The sequence below is a fragment of the Sus scrofa genome, chromosome 16, assembly GCF_054392235.1.
Source record: "Sus scrofa isolate SSC_HxYL_T2T_F1_AM1 chromosome 16, Sscrofa_HxYL_maternal_Yorkshire_Landrace_v2.0, whole genome shotgun sequence".
Taxonomy (NCBI): domain Eukaryota; kingdom Metazoa; phylum Chordata; class Mammalia; order Artiodactyla; family Suidae; genus Sus; species Sus scrofa.
In genome coordinates, this window is record NC_139398.1 from 36521432 (window position 1) to 36544484 (window position 23053).

The 23053-nt window shown below is 43.6% G+C and overlaps 1 protein-coding gene across 3 annotated transcripts in view; it reads right to left on the reverse strand.

Annotated features, from left to right (window-relative positions):
- C9 (complement C9) overlaps positions 1-23053 on the reverse strand; it is a 76631-nt gene that overhangs the window by 47662 nt on the left and 5916 nt on the right. Inside the window, exon 1 of one of the 3 annotated variants that reach the window (XM_085001451.1) lies at positions 13467-13573. The exons of 1 other annotated variant lie outside the window; for it this stretch is intronic. In XM_085001451.1, the coding sequence (XP_084857577.1) occupies positions 13467-13543 (77 nt within the window). In that variant the 5' untranslated portion in view covers positions 13544-13573. Of the gene's footprint in view, positions 1-13466; positions 13631-23053 lie in introns of those variants that run through there. One more of the 3 variants, NM_001097448.2, reaches the window with a different exon arrangement.

A 23053-nucleotide genomic window follows, 5' to 3' on the forward strand; every position in this document is an offset into this window, starting at 1 on the left:
CAGTCCAGACATCTCTTATGAATGTTAAATCCGTGGACATAACTCCCAGTTGGACATCTGCACTGGAATGGCTTCATGGCTCATTGAGCTTAATGTATCCTGAAACAAATCCATTATTTTCCCTCTTCTCTCAAAGCTGCCCTTCATCCTGTATTGACAGTCTTGGTAAATAGCACCTTTATGCAGGTGCACCGTAGCTAGAGACTTGGGTGGCACTTGTCTTATCCATGCTCATCCCCCATAACAAATCAACCACTAAAACCTGTTCTTTACAGTCTCAGAAATGACTCATGGAGTTCCCATTGTGGCTCAGTGGTAACGAACCTGACTGGTATCCATGAGGACTTGGGTTTGATCCTTGGCCTCATTCACTGGGTTAAGGATCCGGTGTTGCTGTGAGCTGTGCTGCAGGTTGAAAACAAGGCTTGGACCCCATGTTGCTATGGCTGTGGTGTAGCCTGGCAAGTATAGCTCGGATTTGACTCCTAGTCTGGGAACTTCCATATGCCATGGATGCTGCCTTAGAAAAACAGAAAAGAAATGACTATCAAATCCTTCCATCCTTCATTTCCTCCAGACATGTCTTTGGTCTACACTAACACTTCATCTCTCCTAGATAACAATAATTTCCTTCTAATCCAGTTGCCATAAATCATCCAGAGAGCCCTTTTAAAAATGCAATGTTAACCATTCATTCCGCTACTGGAACACTTTCAGTACCTTCCCTCTGCTTTTATGCAATATCCAAGGTTTTAAACAAGATGTGATGGGCAGAGTGACGACCTCCAAAGATATTGGGTCTTAAATCCTAGCATCTCTGAATAGGTTACTTTACATGGCAAAAGAGACTCTGACATGTGATTAAGAGGAAATTAGTTTGTATTATCTGGATGAGGATCATGTGAGCTCTTCAAATCAGAAACGTGGTTCAGAAAATGTTGAAGATGGAAGTGGCAGGAGACATTCAAGGTGTGAAAAAGGACCCTACCCCAGCCCACCCCACCCCACCCCCTGCTCTATCGTTGGTTCTGAAGATACCAGGAGCTAAGTCAAGGAATGCAGGCAGTCTCTAGAAGTTGGAAGAGGCGAGGAAATAGATTCTCCCCTAGAACCTCCAGAAAGGACCACAGCCCTGCCCAAGTCTTGATTTTAGCCCAGTGGGACCTATTCTTAGATGTCTGACCTATACACTGTAAGATAATAAACTTATATTGTTTTAAGTCACTAATTTGTGGTAATTTGTTACAGGTATAGTAGGAAATTAAGACAGGTACTTGAGTGAAGGCAACGTGGCCTATGTCCTTCCTAATTCTTCTACTGCCCTTTTTCCCCACCTAAAAACCGGTCACACTGAACTTGAAGTTCCCCACAAGTTACTTTTTCTCACGTCTCAGGCCTTTAAATCTACTGTTTCCTATTCACCACACTGAGCTCATCCTTGACATAATTTTCTTTTTCCCCTCAGAGCCTTCCCTAAATAGCTAACTTCTCCATGTATTCTTACAGCATCCTGTTCTTCCCTATATCAAACATGTCTGTGCAATGATATAGTCCATTGATTTAGTTTATTCATTCACTTATTATTCATTTATCAAACATTTACTACTCATCCACTATTTGCTTGGGCATGAAGGGTACAATGCTGCGTGAAACAACAGAACAAAATAAATCAGAAGCCGTGATCCCCAAACTAACAGAGCTGATGTTCTAGAAAAAATATCAGTGAGCAAAGGAACTTTTCAGTCTTGTTCAATTTGCACATCAAGTATCTGGAACATAGTAGGTGCTCAGGAAATGTTTTATGAGTGAATAAATGAACAATGAAGACAGCCCTTGATCATGTGGTCTAGGCCTGTATTTCTCTAGGTATGATCTCCTGGTGAACTTTTCACATCTTATTTTTGCAAGACTTGCTTTTCATTAGGCAGCTTTCACGACTGGAGATACCATAGGCCATTTTTGTAAGCCTGACCCTTGCCTATAGGGTTTTCATCCAGAAAATCAGAAGGCCCTTTGAGCTTCAATCTTCTCTATCTTCTACAGGCACAATGGGATCAGTGGTATCTCTGCAGTGCCAGGATGCAGGTTTGATCCCTGGGTTAAAGGATCTGGCATTGCTGAAACCGCAGCTTAGATCTGATCCCTGGCTGGGTAACTTCATATGACGCAGGGCAGCCCCCAAATTTTTTTACAAGTGTATTACGTAAGCTGCCAAAACTCCTTGATGAACCTGCTTTCATGGAAGCTTTCATATTACTATCTGAAACCACATAGATGAGCAATTCTCTAGTAGACTTTTCCATAAAACTAAATCCTTGGAGATTCCGTGGTGGGTCAGCAGGGTTAAGAACCCACCTTCTAAACATGAGGATGCAGGTTTGATCCCCAGCCTTACTCAGTTAAGAATCCTGCATTGCAGCAAGCTGTGGTGTAGGTTGCAGACACAGCTGGGATTCTGCGTTGCTGTGGTGTAAGCTGGCAGCTGCAGCTCTGATTTGACCCCTAGCCCAGGAACTTCCATATGCTGTGGGTGTGGCCTTAATAAGACAAAACAAACAGACAAAAAGCCCCAAACCAACCCCCCCAAAACAGACAACAAACAAACAAAAAACCAAAACTAAAGCCTCATCTGGAACTGACCAGGCACATCAAGAGACAATGGCAGATGCATGTTTATGACGGAGAACAACGGGTCTCAATAGCAACTGCATATGATAACCCACAGACAGTGAAAATAAGAATTGTAAAATTGTGATTCCCACTCCACGCCAGTTAAATCGGGCATTCTGAGGTTGGGCTTCAGGCATCAATATTTTAAAAAAGTATCTCGGGTGATTCTCGTGTTCATACAATGTTGAGGAAAACGTCTTGGTACTATCTGGTAAGTATCCATGACATTGGGGGTGGGGGGATTGTGGAATTCAAGTAAGGGGGTGCCCATTATGTCACATAACCCAAACTTGAGGTCACCACTGACCTGAGTCACTGAGCAGGTTTATCATTGGTTTTAGGAATTACTCTAGGCTTTACTTATTACTGTCTCTGTGGATGTTTTGAGTGTCTTCTAGCTTCTCCAGTCCCAGGTCTGCTGCCTTCCACTGGAATATCTGTTCCTCTCTTTTTGTCTTTATCACTTACTTAGAGAATCATGTTCGCCTTTTGTTTTAGCATCTCCCCCATAGATATGACTTCCTTGGTTCTAGAAACCACACCTTAAATAGACCAGTGACATGACACCTCAATCTTTCTTATCTGCCACTGAGAACGGCTTCAATGAATAACTAGTTCAGAGAATACAGTACTGACCAGGGGGATCAAGTAGGGAAGGTGAAGCCCACTGCAAATGCTACAGAGTGAGTTACAGTCTCTTATTTGGCAAACCTAGAACCGAGGCAGTGATGGGAGCCGATGAAAAAGTCTGTTCATGTCTCACACATCAGAGACTAGGACCCTGCTCCAATGATCCTGGCATTGCCTGATACCTTTTGCATTACTAATAGCCCCACATTAATTTCCCTGGGCACACTGATTCTCGTCTCACTTCTGACTTAAGGACTCCCTTTCTCCTGTACAAACATGACTCACACTTTGGCCTTAGAACAAAGCACCAGCTCCTTGCCTTTGATCTTTTATTGCCCTCCTAGCCCGTGATTTGGATTTATCCCCTGAATGATCCAACGTGATCCCACAGGGAGGTTGTCACACATCCCGCCCTTGGCTGCAGAGCAGGACTTACACCTTTCTAGATATTGGGCTCAGTGCATTTATCCGTTTGCCAGGGCTGTGATAAGGCACCATAGACTGTGTGGTTTGAACAACGGAAATTTATTTTCTCATAATTTGAGAGGCTGGAAGTCAGATCAAGGTGTCTGCAGGGTTGGTTCCTTCTGAGGCCTCTTTCCTTGACTGGCATGTGGCCATTTTCCTATGTCTTCACTGGCTCTTTCCTCTGTACATGTCTGTGTTCAAATTTACTCTTCTTATATAAAGACCAGTTTTACTGGATTAGGGCCCCTATTAATGATCCACAAGCAGTCACACTCAGAGATACTGGGAGTTAGAATTGCAATATATAAATTCCTTTTTTTTTTTTTTTTTTTGGTCTATTTTTCCATTTCTTGGGCCGCTTGCACGGCATATGGAGGTTCCCAGGCTAGGGGTAGAATAGGAGCTATAGCTGCCAGCCTACACCAGAGCCACAGCAACGCAGGATCTGAGCCTTGTCTGCAACCTACACCACAGCTCACGGCAATGCTGGATCCTTAACCCACTGAGCAAGGCTGGGGATTGAACCCACAACCTCATGGTTCCTAGTTGGATTCGTTAATCACTGAGCCACGACAGAAACTCCTCAATATATAAATTCTGAGGGGACACAACTCAGTCCATATCATGCATTAATAGTTTCTTTTTTTTGTTCTTTTTTTTTTTTAGGGCCACACCCAAGGCATATGGAGATTCCCAGGCTAAGGGTCGAATCAGAGTTGAAGCTACCGGCCTACACCACAGCTCAACGGCAATGCTGGATCCTTAATCCACTGAGAAAGGCCAAGGATCGAACCCGTGTCCTCATGAATACTAGTTGGGTTCATTAACCGCTGAGCCATGATATGAACTCCAGCACTAATAATTTCTGATTAAGCAATACCTATGTTTTCCACTAGTTTTACTAGACAATTTCCAAAGCTCTATTTCTCACTAAACCTTTACCACTGAGGGTAAAATTTTGTATAAATTTATCAGTTATATTTTATAGATGGGAAGCTAGTAAGAGGATTATGCTACCTATTCAAAGTTGGACAGTTTGTAGCAAAAGTGGGTTTAGAATCTGTCTTTCCACTCCTAGTTCACTGAGGTTTTACTTGGTCTCCTGTACTGCCTCCCTGCCCCCTCCCTGGCCCCGCCCCCCAACTCAAATCCCCTTTGAAGTAACCTAAGGGGCCATAGCTTATTCAATAATTTCTGGATGTACCAGTCTGATAATTAGTAGACATTTGGAGACCCATTCAGTTAACAGATATATATATATATATATGGCAGCTGTGAGTAAAGCACATCAATTGGACAGTCTGGTTCTTGCCTGGATGTATTTTAAGCTTACACCTAAATGTTGTCAAATTAGGCAAAAATAAACTAAAAATTGTGTGAACACCTGGATGTTTTGGCTTCACTGCACCAGGTACCTGGATAATCAGAGGCAAAAATAAAGGCAGAACTCAAGGGAATTGTTAGGAGGAAATAACAGATTATATGAAAGGAACGTGTTATCAAAATGAATGAAATGAATGCACTTCATAAATGGTTTTTTTTTTTTTGCTTTTTTAGGTCGAATCTGAGCTACAGCTGCTGGCCCTCGCTACAGCCACAGCAACGCCAGATCCAAGCCACGTCTGCAGTCTATACCACAGCTCATGGCAAGGCCAGATTCTTAACCCACTGAACGATGCCAGGGATTGATCCCGCAACCTCATGGTTCCTAGTCGGATTTGTTTCCGCTGAACCATGATGGGAACTCCTCCATAAATATTAACAAAGAAGGTGAGTGATCTTTTTTTTTTTTTTTTTTTTTTTTTGGCCATACCCATAGCAGGCAGAAGTTCCCAGGCCAGGGATCAAACCCATGCCACCGCTAGGCCAACTCGGATCTCCAGAAGATGAGTGATTTTTTTCTTTTTTTTTGGCTGCACTCTTGGCAAATGGAAGTGCCCAGGCCAGAGATTGAACCCAGGCCACTGCAGTGACAACATCAGATCCTTAACCACTAGGCAACCAGGGAGCTCCAAAGATGAGTGATCTTGGATAGCTCCTTCTGAGCCCAGTACCACCTCCCCAGCCCCTTTGAGTCACTGGACAAATGATCTTCTGTAGCTCAAAGACTGTATATGCACAAAGCTTACCACCTGCCTTTTGCCTGGCTGAGCTATGAGGCTGAGTAAGAAATATTTGCAAAGTACTTGTGGATTCTCAGATGAAATGTGTTTATCAAGTCAAGCCTATTTCCTAGGGTTTCAGTCTCAGCTTGAAAGTCATTTCCTAGATCAAAGTGATGTATATCAACATGGCAGGAGGTCTAACTCCGGGCCAGGAATGCATTAAATGGAGAGGCATTGATGTATGCCTGGTCCCATCTCCTTGCCATGCAGAGAAGTTTTCAGCTTTAGAAAAAGAAAACCTCAGGAGCAGCTCACACCCCGGGACACTTTGTGATAGACCCAGGCAGGAAAACACCTGCTGTAGGAAGGAATCTTTTTGTCAATAAATAAGACACCGTGGCTCCTTTGAGTGGAGAAATGTAAGCTAATTAGAACTGCATTCTTAACCCATGGATCTGCCAGTTTGTTTCGTTCCTGCAATTCATCAAGATGAAAAGCTAAGGTAACGGCAGCGGCCAGCGCTCTAAGTTTCAGGCCCTTTCCTGGTTTCCCAAGTCTTAGTAAAAAGCTTCTCCCACATGCTTCCAATGAGCCAACATTCAGTAACATTTACGGAGGGTCTGCTCTGTGTCACAAATGATACTGGTGGCTGAGGCCACAAGACCACATCTTGACCATCAGAGAGCCTACATTCCCATGGTGAGATACAGTAAACAAGTAATCTAGAACCTACAACATGTAATATTGGTTAAGACATGAGCTGTGAAGGAGAATAAACCAGGGAAAGAGGATAGAAAGTGCCATAGGACTGGGGTGGGTGTTTCTTACAGAGGGTGGAGGTGTGGTGCTTCACAAATGTGTCTACAACTTCTTTGACATCAAGCCCATCAAAGATGGGGTTTATGTGTCTTCCTCACAAAGCTGGTGGGGTCTTTGTTCATGCCTTTAATGAGCAGAGGGCAGTGGATGAGCTTGCATGACTTTTAAGGCTAGGGTAGAGAAGGCCTCGCAAGTTCTGCAGGTTGATCTAAAGACACTTGCTTTGGGAGTCTTTCACCGCTGTGTATGTAGCAGACTACCCCGAGTCCACTTCGTGGAGAGAGGGCGTGCGCGCACACACACACACACACACACACACACACACACACACACACACACGAGAGAGAGAGGGATTCCTAAGGAGAATCAATTGCTCCAGCCCCTCAGCTGTTTGGATCTTCTCAGCTCAGGTGACAGACATGAGTGAATAATCTGTCATAATGACCCCACAGCCACCGTCTGGCTATATCCTTGTGGGAGACCCACCTCTGTGTTTTTTTGTTTTTTGTTTGTCTTTTTAGGACCATACCCACGGCATATGGAAGTTCCCTGGCTAGGAGTCAAATCAGAGCTGTAGCTACCTGCCCGCACCACAGACACAGCCACTCCAGATCCGAGCTATGTGTGTGACCTACACTGCCGCTTATGGCAATGCTGGATCCTGCCAGATCCTTAACCCACTGGATGAGACCAGGGATTGAGTCTGCATCCTCATGGATACTAGTCAGGTTCTTAACCCTCTAAGCCACAATGGGAACTCTCGACAACTGTTCCTCTGAGCCTTAGTCAACCCCCCAGATTCATGAGCCAAAGGGATTACGGGCATTATTTTAAGTTACTGTTTCAGAGTGGTTTTTACACAGTAAAACATGGCCAGAACAGGTAGGTGCTGTTTGATTAGATACTTGAATGAATTCTGAGAGAAGTTATGTGAGGGTCTGGAAAGAGTGTTCTAAGCTAGAGACAGGTAAGTGCAAAGGCCCTGAGGTGGCACGTTGGAGGCACAGCAAGCAGAGCGGAGTGAGCATAAAGAGGCATGAGATGTGTCGGGGAAACAGCAGGGGCAGCTCATGCCTTGGGGACGGGGATGCGGAGGTTGGATTTGATGGGAATACTAAGGGGAATGTGAGGGCAGCGGTAACATTCAGATTTACATTTTCAGAAGATTTCGATGGTGGTTGGATGGAGACTTGACTATTGGGAATGGGCAAGAATGGATGCAGGGCAGAAAGGATAGTGATTTGGGCTAAAGTGGTCACAGTGGAGTCAGTGTGAAGTGAGTAGATTTGGGATATATTTTAAAGGAAATACCTATAGGACTTGCGGTTACTTTACATGTGGGAATGATATAAATAGAAGAGTCAAGTATTCTTGTCATGATTTTTTTTTTCTTTTTAGGGCCACACCTGCCTCACCTGTGGCATATGGAGGTTCCTAGGCTAGGAGTTGAATCAGAGCTGCAGCTGCTGGCCTACACCACAGCCACAGCAACGTGGGATCTGAACCATATCTGCAACCTACTCCACAGCTCACAGCAAAGCCAGATTGGATCCTTAACCTACTGAGCAAAGCCAGGGCTCAAGCCTGCATCCTCATGGATACTAGTAGGATTCTTAACCTGCTGAGCCACAATGAGAACTCGCCATGTTTTTAACCTGAGTCACTTGGTGAATAGTGGTGCAGCTTGGGTGAGGATGGGTGGAGAAACCAATAGTTATGTTTGTTACATTTTGAAGAAGAGATGTTAAGTCGTTGGACATTGGGCTTAGAGGTCTGTACCATAGATAAAAATTGGAACATTGTCAGAATACAAGTGTATTTCACACCATGAGGCTGCAAGTGAGTGGGGGTGTCCGGAGTAAGGCCAAGGGCTGAACCAATATTTAAAGGCAATGTCCGCATGGGGGTGGGAATGGTTCAGTACCAAGGGGGATGCTGATGGTGTGGGAGAGGGAGCACAATGAAAGGAGCAAAGTCCTTGGCATGGCTGGAGCAGGTGAAGCTGGTGCACAGGGGGTCGGCGAGGCTCGGGGTCATGTGTCCCCTTAGCATCAAGACCTCACCCAGAGAACCTGGCTGAGTTGCAAGTGCCGTTTACTCGCTGATAGTTGTCACTAGATGATAAGTTCAGTGAGGGCAGAGACCCTCAGTAACATGCTCAGTATTACACGGCAGCCCCTGAAGCAATGTCCAGCCCAGGTTGCAAACTCAGTAAAGATTGCCCATACTAAATGAGTAAAAAAAAAAAATCAGATGACCATACTTGGCCAATAATAGTTCATACATAAACAACTTGTATTAAATATGGATATTAAAACCAAAGATGGATACAACCAAAGGACAAAAAACTGACATTTTAGGTATCTTCAATTTCATGCTTACCCCCATCTTTTCTGTTAACGAGTGTCTGGGTATTTTTCCAGACTGTTAAAATAAATTTAATTAAAATAAATTGAGTTGTAATTGCTAGCATTAGTTTATGTCAGGGTCTCTTCCAAGCTTTTATATTTGTTATCTCACGTAATTCTTACATCAGCCCTACGAGAGATCTGCTACCAGTGTGATAATTCTTGACAAGGTGACGAACTAAGCCACAGAAATGGTGAGTGATTTTTCTCAGTTATGGAGCACCTACTTCGTGGCAGAGCTGGGATTCAAACCAAGGCAGTTTCTCTCCAGAGGCAACAGACCTAGACACTCTCAGGCTCTGTAATCCCTGGTCTATTATTCCTTAACTATTGGAAAAGTGAAAAATAAAATAAATATGAAAACTATAAACACACAACATACAGACAAAAGATAAATGACAAATTGGGAAAAAATGATTGTAATTCATACCAGAGACAAAGGATTAACTTATAAAGTCATCATAATCATCTCTGCGTGAAAGACAAGAGACCCAGTAGGAAAATGGGCCAAGAATATGGATAGTTCACACACGGAAAACCCCATGCAGCCTTAAACATTGTCATGGGCAGTCTGATTCAATAAGAGAAAAGCAAATTAAAATATTCAAAGATACTGTTTGTCACCTATTTGATTGGAAAATACCAAACAGTTGGCCTAGATCTCCCCTTGGCAAAGCTCTGGGGGAATAAACACTTTCACACCCACCTACAGGGCTGTGGGGCAATTTCAGCAAAGGTGATATCTTTTGATCCTGTTATGTCACTTCTGGGAATTAATCCTCAAGTACAATTATCCATTTGCAAAATAATACATGAATAAGGATATTCACTGCAACTGGCTTAGAACACAAAATTGGAAACAACCCAAATGTTTGTCAATAAACGACAGGGTTATCTGAACAGTAAATCCACACAATGGGAAAGTCACCATTTGTGAGGAGAAAGAGGAAGCTCCTTTTCTAAGGATACAAGATATATTGCAAAGTAAAAAGAAGAAAAAACAAAGTACAAGACATTATATATGATATGACACCTTTTATGAAAGAAAGGGAGAGCATGTGATTCCTTTGGGCTCTGTACTTTAATCCACACAAAGACATACTGGAAAACTACGGGAACTAAGAAAGAGCTAATTAAGGGAACAAGGAACTAATAAAGATCCTTCCCTGTTGGGAAAGGGTGAGGTGAGACGTGGGACGTGTTCTAAGTACTTCACCTGTAACACAAACCTCTTGAAAAGGTAGGAGTGGGGAGAGCAAGTCTTCTCAGCGTATACTGGTTATACGTTTTTGATCTTTGGACCCTGTACATATTTTGTGACTTACAAATGAAAAGGAAAAAAAAAACCTAACCATGCCTATACTTATCATACAGTTACTGCTTGTCCGTCACGTGCTAAGCACTTTGCATTTATTATCTTGGGGATTCCTCAGAGGGGGGCACATTTTTATTCCCATGTGCAGGTGCTAGGAGGAGGTTTAGAGAAGTTAAGGAATTTCCCTAGGGTCATGTAGCTGGTAGACTGTGGACCTCAAACTCAAATCCAAGCTTCCTGGTGCTGGAACCTATGTTCTGAGCTGTTTGTTCTTCTACTTGCACAGCGTTTTGTTGTTGGTGTTTGTTTTGTTTTTGTTTTAACATTTCTATTTTATCTTGAGAGACATAAGAGATGATGTCCCCCTCATGACCGGCTCTTATGGGTATGCTTATGTGTGCAAACAAATGATCACTGAAAATCCCCAGTGATTCACCAGTTGCAAGAGCTCACTGTAGTGTTGGCTTAAGATAAAATGTCTGCACGCATGTGCTCTCCCCAGAAGGCTAGCTGTCACTCCATCCCCTCCTCTCCGACACCAGAAAGCATACCAAAGTGAAAAAAATAGCAAGGTTATTATTTTAAAGCATACTTCACATTTACAGAGTTCTTACAGCATAGCAGGCACGGATGAAATACATTCCACATAAAATAATTCACAAAATATCTTATTAGGTAGGTGCTATCATTGCTATTGCTATGGGCTGAATTGTGTCTCGTCAAGTGTCTCGTCAAAAAGATATGTTGACATTCTAACCCCTGTACCTCAGAACGTGACCTTATTTGGAAGCAGGGTCTTCACAGAGGTCATCTAATGAAGATGAGGTCATTAGGATGGACCTTAATCCATGATTGATGTCCTTCAGAAAAGGGGAAATCTGGAGCCAGCCAGATATGCACAGAGAGGAGATGGTGTGAAGGTGGCCACGTGATAACAGAGGCAGAGATGGAAATGATGTGGCTGCAGCCAAGGAATGTGAAAGATTGCTGGCCACTGCCAGAAACTAGGAAGGTCCCTACCCAGAGTATCAGAGGGGGCACGGCCCTGCTGACACCTTGATTTCAGCCATGGAACCTCCAGAACTGTGAGACGATAAATTTCTGTTCTTTGAAGCCACCCAGTTTGTGGTACTAGGAAGTGACTACAATCCTTGTCTTACAGATGAAGGAACCAAGAAACAGGGAGGTTGAGTAAGAGTTCGGAGAGACTGTCCAGACTTACATGGTTGATAAGCAAGTGATGGCACCTCAGCTTGAGCTTGGAAAGTCTAGCTCCAAAGGGATGCTCCAGTTTGACCAAATTTGTATTTTATTTATTATTATTATTATTATTTGGGATGAGCCTGTGGCATGTGGAGGTTCCTGAGCCAGGAATCAAAGCTGTGCTGCAGCAGCCACCCAAGCTGTGACAAGCAGTGACAAGCTGTGACAGCACTGGATCCTTAACCTGCTGCACCACAACGGAACTCCTCATTTTTGTATTTTCAAATCTTTCGCAAATTTTAGTTCCTTGGCTGAACTTTATGTCTCATTTCATGATGGGTTTGAACACTCTGACCGCAGCTCTATATCAAAGGGCAGAGCACAGAGTGTTCTGAGCAGGGCACCCCTACCAGACTCTCAAGGGCATGACAGTGGGAGTGATTGAAGCCAAATCCAAGCCAGTGGTGCAGCTGCTCAGAGCTGGGGGGGCCAGCCGAGGGGGCTTTCTACCCCTCCCAGGGACAGCTGAGCATGGCCAGGACCCAGGGGGTCCAAATTTCAAAGCAGTGGAAGCCTTCCCCATGGCCTCTCATTTTTGATCAGCAGGAGTCACAACCCAGGAATGTGGGTTGTCGAAATTATTTTTTTAACTTAAGAAAGGGTCAGGGTGAGTACAAGAGGGCGAAAGCAACTTTCAGTAACTGGCTTCCCGAGTCCTCTTTGTACCTGATGCCCAGTAAATGCAGTACTTCCTGAATGCAGCAATACTTCTCAGATAAGGTGGCAAGAGGGAGAGCCAGGGTGAAGGAAAGCCTGGCAGAGTGCTTCAGTCAATCCCTGGTCCTGTAGTATCTCTGTGTGTCTCCTTCTGGAAGACACAGCCCAGTGAGCAAACCATGTGCCTAGCAGGGCCCGATGGCAGTTTCCACTGCAGCCAAGAGGCAGGCGAAGATGGGCTTGCGATGGACATCAGGGTCCAAAACAGAGTTTGGTGAAACCAAGCGTCAAATGACAAAGGCAAGTTGAATAGAGGTCACTGTCACATCAGACAGAGGGACGGTGTTTGGGTAGATAATTTCGCCCAGCTATTGTCACAGCCCAGAATGTTTCAGTGCTGGCACTCGTATCGGATGACACAGGTCTGTGTGTTCTCCGGCCATCCTGGGCACAGCATAGTCGGTCTGTGAGCACATGTTGTCTGGCTGGTTTATTTCTTGGATGGGCTTGGTGTGGGCTTCATGTTCCCGATTAGGATCAGAGCAAGAGGAGAGCATTTTGCTGGAAGCCCAGCCGACAGGTCTGCACCGTGGGTGATGGGGATTCTTCTCGAACGGAGGAAACCCACCCTCAACCTAAGGGCAAAGTGTGTGCCTCTGGACACAACTTGGAATGTCGAGGTGGAGAAGCAAAATGAGCCACCTTCACCTCACGTGGGGGACAAAGGAGGGTGCAGCCAATAACTAAAGAGTGTTAGGAAGGCTGAGGGAGGGAAAGTTCATTTCCTGAAACTTAAGACTCCTCAGGCCTGAGACACTGATAAACCCAGGTTTATTACACGCTCATAAGAACCGGCTTTGTTTCATATGTCCAGTATTTAAAGAATATCTCGGTCTTAACATCTGAACACCTTGTTTAAAAGAAATCCCTGGAAACAAACAGTGGCAGTTTTCCCGAGAAAGCTCTGAAAGACACACCTGGGCTTTTTCTCCCCCTTTTGCAAAGTTTAAATTCTGGGGCTAGATATCTCATTGTGGGTGGAAGTGTCCTACCTGCTTTGCTGCTAAACAGCCGACCTTGCAATACCAAAGCCCTGGGGAAATTCTAGAGGCGAAGAGAAAAGCGACTCACCTGGGTGTGGGCCCGGCGCTCAGAATGCTTATTTCTAAAATGCATACTGCAAAGGTGAACCTCCGGCGGACCCGCATCTGCTCTAGTGAGGCAACTCCAAGCGGAATGGCAGTCAGTGCCTGGAAGACATTTATCTGCCAAGGACTGGGGCACCACAATTGTTTGTCTTTGCTCAAGACTTCTGTCGAATTGGGCTTCCTGGGTGCCAAAGTCCAGTCAGAGGAGAGTCATTTCGTAATTTGGGGCCTACTGTTTGAGCCAGGAATATATTTATCAGTTGCATATTCGGGCAAGGAGCCTGTGAGGGCTAAATGGCTTAGAGGAGCAGCCATGCTGTATTGAAAAGAAAACCACAACAAACACACACATAGAAAACGCCAGGGCTCCTCATTTTGGGAGACTGTGGGAGGGATGATAAAGGACTCTGTAATTTTGGCATAAAAAGGTCTGTGGGTGATTCTCAGAGAGGCATGAACTCAAAATTAGCAGAAGAATGGCACTGGCTGGAAACAAAGACACTGGCATAGATGTTCCAATCTGGGGATGAGCCGTGTGGGTTGCTTCCACATGACCACATAAAATGCATTTACAAACCCGGCTTTTTTTCAGGTCATTTTGAAGGATTCGGCATTGCCATGAGCTGCAGCGTAGATCACAGATTCAGCTCAGATTCGGGGTTCCTGTGGTGTAGGCTGCAGCTGCAGCTCCCATTTGACCCCTAGCCCAGGAACTTCCATATGCTGCTGGTGTGGCCGTAAAAAGAAAATGAATAAATAAATATACATTAAAAATAAACATTAAAAAAACAGGGGGCAAGAAAGGTTGATGAGAGTAGATAACTCTCATGCCAGGTAGGACCTTGGAAAAGATGCAAAAGGTAGGCAGTGTTGGAAAAATTAGCTCTATATCTATTATCTATATGTGCTAATGTTGGAAACATGCCTTTTTCTAAATTAACAAATACTTATGAGGTCCCCTTCAGTGTCAGCAGGTTTTTAAAAATAATATATCACATCTCCTGAGTTTTTTCCCATAGTGGTCATTGGAAATCTCAACCCTGGCCACACACATTCAAGTATGGGTCATTCAAGACCCAGCAAGCTTTCAAAAATGCTGAAGCAGGTCTGGGCCCAGATCAATTATTAGTACCAAACTGGGAGTAGCCAGACATCAACGTTTTTTCACAAGCCCCTAAGTCATTCAGTTGTGCAACCATAGAGTGAGGTCAGGGATCGAACCTGCATCCTCAAGGACACTATGTGGTGTTCTTAACCCACTGAGCAACAATGGGAACTCCATCCCCCTTTTTTTTCAATGCAGAGCTAGTGCTCTCTAACGGGACTAATCTCACCAGTTCCTGAGTTTGCTGTGTAGACAATTTATATGGTCGGCACGTAGGCCGTGCAGAATTGCCAGGTAATAAAGTGGTTGGAATGTGTGTGGTCTATGGCCATATCACCCTGAAAGTGCCTGAGCTCATCTGGGATGTGCGTGGTGACCCCTGTAACTACAGTGGATGAATAAATCTATGCCCAAAGGACACTGCTTGGGAATCTTTGCTAATGGCCAGAGGGCTGTATCCAGATGTAGTACAAATCTGTCAGATACAGGGGAACAATTCTAAGGACTCTTACACGGGCTCTCTGAACCCTGCCAGGATCTATATGGAAGCAGGCAGGGAAGAACGATGTTTTATGCTAATCAGACAATGTTAATTGATTAGACTTTGTGATAACTGACTCAATAATTAGACGGGACTAGAGATTGAAAAATCACCTCTCTCCTTTGAGACTGACTCCCTGGAGAGGGGACAAAGGAGGACAGGATTTCTTAGTTGACTGATTTGAATCCTAGCTTGCTCTGTAGAAGCTATATGTATTCCCCCCCACCCCCCGGTTCTGGCTAAATGTAATACAGCAAAGTAATGGGAGTGGTAAAGTGTAATAATAATATGTTATAATAATTATTACTATAAAATACATCTGGTGTTCCTTAGTGGCCTAGTAGCTGGGGATCTGACATTGTCACTGCTGTGGCGTGGGTCACTGCTGTAGCTTGGGTTCAATCCCTGGCCCAAAAATATCTGCATGTTGTGGGCATGGCCAAAATATATATATATATATATATATATATATATATATATATATAAAATATAGTATGTCTTACATTTTTTAGTGTTTTTAACTCTTCTTTGCCCTTAGCATCTATCACATATCACACGTGTTTTGACAGGAGGTTTAGGTTTCTGTTTGTATCTCTGGGAAATGAAGCATTATGATACATTAGACTAGAAAAGTGGGAATAATAACTTTTTAAAAATTTGCGTAACACTTAACGGTTCCCAAAGGACGTAAATGTTTATCGGACTTCTATAATGTACCAGGGTATATATGTGTCATCTCAAGATAACGCATGTTACAGATGAGGAAACTGAGGTGCACAGAGATGACATTTATCCAGCATCATCCATGCCCAGTGTGAGTAGCTGGAATTTGAAGTTGGTGTAGCTCAGTTTCCTCCTAGCACACCATCAGTTCTACTCTTAATATTCTAATTATGTCATGTGAAACTACATGAAACTATAACATTCCTCACTAAATCATCTCAACTCCACAAAAGGTAAATTTCAGTCTAGTCTTACAGATGAAGCTCAGAGAAACACAGCCAAGGCTACATGTCAAGAAGGAGCTGAGGTGGGATTTGAAGAAATCTTGTTTTCAAATGCTAATTCCAGGGTTTTCCACTCTGCTTGGGGTTCTCAAAATTTTTACCACTCAGGTGAAAGTTTTCAGCTTTTAAAATGAAAAAAAAAAGAAAAAGAAAAAAAAATCCTGTCGGTTTCAATTTGCTTGGGAACTTTGTGGGGCTAAATTACAATTATTGCACAATAATAGTTTTCCTCATTTTTAAGGCAGACACATGTACACGTGTGTATTGGAACATGTGACCATCAGGCAGAAACATTGAATTTTTACTGAGGTGATATAAATGTGTTGAGCAAAATTTCCATCTGGCTCTTTTAAAGTGATAGAAACAGTTTTCTGAAAGTTTATTATGGGTAATTTCAAGGACCCTCTCTTTAGTGTCCAGGAATTTCAAGCTGGGAATTGTTGTCTGATTTAATATCTGCTTCTGAGTCCCAAAAGATCCTCGGGTCTTCAAATGCCAGACAACACGTGTACTCACTGCAGGTCATTAAAATCACTGAACAGGGAGAACTTGGAATTGACCCTCATTGCAGATCCCTTAGTTCTAGATGTGTCTTCCTTGCTGCCATGTCCCGAACATCTAGGGTTGTGCCTATCACATATCAAGCTTCAATAGACATTGTAAATTACATGCACTAATAGATGATTGAATGAATACAGATGGGGAAAACGATGTCCAGGAAGAGTAAATGATACACTCGAGGTCACACAATCAGGAGCAGGGGTAGCATCAGATTCCAGCTCTTGTCACTGCTGGGTCTGCACCATTTTCATCATACCACTTTCAGATGAGTTCTTGTATGAGAGAGCAGAGAGGGTTTCTCTCTGAGTGGTTCTGGGACTGCCTGCGAAGTTCAATGGGGAGAATGCAAGTCTGGCTATCCCTTTACAGTAAAGAGGATTCCTGTGGCTCAGATCTGTTTACAATCACATGGAACTACTTAGAGCCCACTTGACTGCATTACAGCACTTTGTTTTGATGGGAGATTCAACACTGTCCCTTTCTCACTCTCTTTTTAAAATTTTTTTTTATTGTAGTTGATTTACAGTGTTCTGTTAATTTCTGCTGTACAGGAAAGTGACCCAGTTATACATGTATATATTCTTTTTCTCACACCATCCTCCATCATGTCCTCTCTCTCTATTTAAATTGAATGTTTATTTTATATTGGGATATAATTGATTTACAATGTTGTGTTAATTTCAGGTGTACAGCAAAGTGACTCAGTTATACATATACATATATCCATTCTTTTTTCAGATTCTTTTCCCATATAGGTTATTACCGAATATTGAGCAGAGTTCCATGAGTTATAAAGTAGGTCTTTGTTGATTTTTGATTTTATGTATAGTAATGTGTGTTTGTTCATACTGCTCACCCCTCCCCAACACCTTCCTCCTTTGGTTCACATAAGTTTTTTTTTTTTTTTGTCTTTTTTGTTGTTGTTGTTGTTGTTGTTGCTATTTCCTGGGCCGCTCCCGCGGCATATGGAGGTTCCCAGGCTAGGGGTCGAATCGGAGCTGTAGCCACTGGCCTACGCCAGAGCCACAGCAACGCGGGATCCGAGCCGCATCTGCAACCCACACCACAGCTCACGGCAACGCCGGATGGTTAACCCACTGAGCAAGGGCAGGGACCGAACCCGCAACCTCATGGTTCCTAGTCGGATTCGTTAACCACTGTGCCACGACGGGAACTCCAAGTTTGTTTTTGAAGTCTGTGAGTCTGTTTTGTAAATAAGTTCATTTGTATCGTTTCTTAGATTTCACATTTAAGTGATATTGTATGATCCTTGTCTTTGTCTGACTTACTGCATTTAGCGTGATAATATCTAGGGCCATCCATGTAGCTTCAAATAGCATTATTTCATTCTTTTTTATGGCTAAGTAATATTCCATTGTCTTTAGAAGTTCACAAAGTCCAGCTCGGCCACCTCCTACCTTTCCGTTTACCAACACTCTTGAATGCCTTCCCTCACCGAAGGCTTTGACATGGCGTAATAATTTCCTTCTCCAGTCAAACTCCAGCTTTTACTTTAGTTATTTCAGTATTCTCACAGGCATCATCCTGACTCACTGCCTTGATTTCATTAGTTCTATCAATATTTGTCTCCATTCCATTCAGCCCACTGCTGAACTCTTTGCCATTGAGAATATCCACAGCCTGGTCTCTGGCCACAATTTCCAGTCCTTCCAGCTACCTCTACTCCTAAAATACTCTCGGCTTCCCCTTTCTCTGGCTTTGTTGAGACTTCAACTCTTTGACTTTTCCATTTACCTCCAGTAAACACCTTCTTGCTGGCCCTTCCTCCTTTCCTCCTCTGTCTGGATTCCCTGCCCTTTAACGAGCTCCTCTCACAAGTTCAAGCTCCCCTACATCCCTTCCACAGCATGGACCATTGTCTACAAACTCTCATCCTGGGATCAGTCCTGCCAATTCAGTTTTCTGCTGCTTTGCCTGAATCTAGTAATCTAGTTGGACACTCATCTCTGTTTACCTTTTGTGTGTGTGTGTCTTTTTAGGGCTGCACTCGCAGCATATGGAAGTTCCCAGGCTAGGGGACAAATTGGAGCTGTGTAGCTGCCAGCCTTACATCACAGCCACAGCAACTGGAGATCCCAGCCGCGTCTGTGAACTACACCACAGCTCACAGAAATGCTGGATCCTTAACCCACTCAGGGAGGCCAGAGATAGAACCCAGGTCCTCATGGATACTAGTCCAGTTTGCTAGCTACTGAACCAGGACGGGAACGCCATCTGTTTACTTGTTTTTTTCATTTAACTTTGGCAGATCCTGTTCCCATTTCTCTTAGTGGCTCCTTCACCTCTTGCTCTACTGAGAAACTCAGAAACACCTTCTGTTTCCAGTGGGAGTCTCTCATGTCAACTTCCCTGCATCTCAATCGTATCTTGGAGGAAGGGGGAGCCTGCTTTTATCTGCAGTTACACCTTGATGCTCCAGGATTCTGTCGTATTAGCTGCTCTCTCTCACATCCTCCACTGCTTCATTTACATCAGTTCCTTCTCATCAGCCTTGAGAATATGCTCATCTCTTTTTATCATTAAAGAAGTCTACTGAATTCCTCTATTTTGTCATACTGTTACTACCCTTGTCAGCCAAAATTTGCAGGACATGTGTCAATGTTTTCTCCTTACCACATGGTTATGCCGCATCTAGGGTAGCCTGGCTTTTGCCTTCATTACTCTATTGAAGACTTTATTGCTAAATTTGGAAGATAGTTCTTGGCTCCATTTTTGTCCCTTAGAGGCATTTGACCCTACTGACCACTCTTATACTTTAAAATTCTCTTTTTCTTTGGCTTTGTGATACAGCATCTTCTGTTCTTCAGCTTCCCTTTTGCTAGCTCCCTTCCTTCGTGCAAACACTGCTGTTCCTTGGGGGCCTCTCCTCTGCCCTCTTCCCCCCTCCGTTTATAGTTAACTTTTCTTACCCGCTCTGAAGATTAAGCCTACTATTTAGAACCAGAAGTCTCAAAGGGTGGCCTGTTGAAGTTCCCTTACCCGTGTCTTCTGGGTTCTTGCTTTGGAAGTATAGTTGTCTAAAGTGATAATTTCTGAAAGTTGCAAAGCTTATGATGTTACTTTCCGGTTTCATGATCTTTAAGTACTTCTGATTTCCAGATGGACTTAATTTGCCCATGATAAGTTGGAAGTTACCATGTCTAAAATCAAACTCATAATCTTGCCCTGTCCCTGTTAAGGAGGTTCTTCTTAAAATTAATCTTTATTTAAAGTATAGTTGATTTACAACGTTGTGCCAATTTCTGCTGTACAGCAAAGTTACTCAGTCCTACACACACACACACACACACACACACACACACACATATTCTTTTTTATATTCTTTATAATGGTCTATCCCAGGAGACTGAATATAGTTCTCTCTGCTATATAGTAGGATCTCATTGCTTATGCATTCTAAATGTAATAGCTTGCATCTACTAATCCCAAACTCCCAGTCCATCCCTCCCCCCACCACCCCTCCCCCTTGGCAACCACAAGTCTGATCTCTATGTCTATGAGTCTCTTTCTGTTTTGTAGATAGGTTCAAGGACATTCTTTTCACATCCCTTATTTTCGTTAATGAGTCATCACCTGCCCTGTCTTTCTGGTTTCTATATCTCAAAGGCAACTTTTTTTTTTTATTACATTAATATTTTGACTGTATACAGAGAGTTAAGCAGGCTCATAATGGTTACTTCATAGTTATTCCATAATTATTTTATAGTTACTGAATGATAACTAAGTTGATTTCACTTGGTTCGGTTATATTTGGCTTCTGGAACTTGGGACTTTGGCCAAAGGAAACTAGTATTTGAGGACCAAACTATATACAGACTTACTAGTTGGCAATATGTAAACCAAACTAAATATAATAGGAGATGATGCTTTGCAAATCTTAAATTCTCTTTTTTTTTTAATTTTAAAATTAGGTTTTCTTCTTTCTTTCCTTTTTTTTTTTTTTTTTTTTTTGCTTTTTGGGACCACGCCCATGGCACATGGAATTTCCCAGGCTAGGGGAATCAGAGCTGCAGCTGCCGGCCTACACCACAGCCACAGGAATGCTGGATCCTCAACCCCCCTGAGCAAGGCCAGGGATCAAACCTGCATCCTCATGGATACTAGTTGGATTAGTTTCCGCTGTGCCACAACAGGAACTCCCAAAATTAGGTTTTCTTGACACTTTATAATTTTAGGCCTGAATCCTGAAGCTTTATGCCCAGAGAAGATGGTGAAATAAATAAGCAGTTTGTCACCTATAACTCTCAAAGCAGTGGGGACAGCACAGGCTACAATACAGAGAATGAGAAAAGACAGCTTCCCAGGCTCAGCGATTACAAGAGGGGGGCAAACTAGGGGTGGGAGAGGCAGGCTTGCAGACGTATGCTCCGAGTCACTTTTTCAGGCCAAATTCCAGAAGGGGGCCAGCATGCTAAGTAGGCTGAGGTCAAAGACAGATGCTTTTGACCTTGCCGTCTGGAACTTTTGGAGAACAACTTCCAGACTTTTCCAGTTTGGGGGAAGCCAAATCAGAATAAATGTGTTTGTGCTGTGTGTTTGGGCAGAGAAGGAGGTTTCTTTGGCTGTCCTGTGTCACAGAGGAATCTGGTGCTCTCTGTCCTGAGGAGAGATGGGGACGGTGGCTGGCAAGCTTGCTACCATCAGGGACAAAGTGGCTTTAGGGCTGAGGGCAGGGATGGAAAGGCACTGACGGTCAGACCTCAGGAGGCTAGTGTTAGTGAGGGTCAAGGTGGGGGCCCAGGCATCAGGGAGACTCACCAGGCCCTGTAGATCCCCCAAATTCATGGAGAGGAACAGATCCTACATTTCTCAACCAAAAGCTTTAGGTACTAACAAGATAATGCCCAGGTATGTGAGGTATATTGCTATAAACATGGGAGAACCAGAGGACTGCATAAGGACCTGTCTGAGCATCTAAGCCCCTTCTCAACACCTGCCTCTGCATTGCCCATAAAACGAAACACCACTGTGGGGAAGAGCAGGGAGAATGGAAGAAATTTGAAATGCACAAATGTGAAAGAGACAGTGTTACCTAGAGAGGGAGTCTTTCCTAATGACTGGATTGAGGTTCCAGGACAAGACTGGATGTTGGCATCCACATTTAGCAGACTGGGCTTGTCAGGAAGATCAGGTTCATTGAAAGAAAGGAAGAAAGAAAAAGGAAGGAAGGGGAAAAAAGGAAGGAAGAAGGAAAGGAAGAACGTGGATATGTTTTCTTTCTGCCCTCAAGTGTAGCATAAGCAAAATTTTTGTTTGTTCGTTTTTGTTTTTGCTTTTCATGGCCACACCCTTGGCATATGGAGGTTCCCAGGCTCCGGATCAAATCAGAGCTACAGCTGCTGGCCTAACGCCACCGCCACAGCAACGCCAGATCCGAGCAGCGTCTGGGACCCACACCACAGCTTGCAGCAACGCTGGATCCTTAACCCACTGAACGAGGCCAGGGATCGGACCCACAACCTCATGGTTCCTAGTCGGATTCGTTTCCACTGTGCCACGACGGGAACTCCTATAAGCAGAATTTTGACCGTGTCAGAGGCACACATGTCCTCTCTAGACACATTCTAGTAATCCTTCTTCTCTTCCACGGCCAGTCAATAACTATAGATGATTTAAGTCAAGTACTTCATCCTGTTTCTGGTCCAACATCATCTTCCTGATTTTTTTTTTTTTTTTTTTTTTGTCTTTTTGCCTTTTCTTGAGCCGCTCCCGTGGCATATGGAGGTTTCCCAGGCTAGGGGTTGAATAGGAGCTGTAGCCACTAGCCTATACCAGAGCCACAGCAACAGCCCTCTCTATTGGTTTGAGCTTTTCTTTGTCTTGAGTTTTGTATATATTCCTGATGGGCTGCAAGGCTTCTCCCTGCTTTGAGTTGAATTGGTCAGTTTCTAATTTCTATAGGTCTAGGGTTTGTTTCTGTTAAATTAAAAGACAGAGAAAGTCCTCACCACTGAGGGGCTTTTTAAAGCCCATAATCGGAGGAGGAGAGAATAAGAAAGCATTGTTTAAAATAAACCATGTGTCATCAATACATGGCTTTGATCCAGTTCATTAAGATCATGATACCACTGGATGTTAGATTTTGATGAAACTGTACTGTAGTATTACTGTTATAAAATGCACTTGTGTGAACAGCTTTTCTCCTTGACTGTGAACCACGCAGCTGGCCTGTGAGCAGATGCAGGGAGTTTGCTCTTTACAACGTAGAAGAAATTGGGAGACTATCACTCACAACTCACTTTTCACTGTGAGCAGTCTGGGTCTTGCCTTAAAAATACTTAAACATGCTGATGGGACATACCTGAATTAGAAAGAACTAGCACAAGGGTAAATTG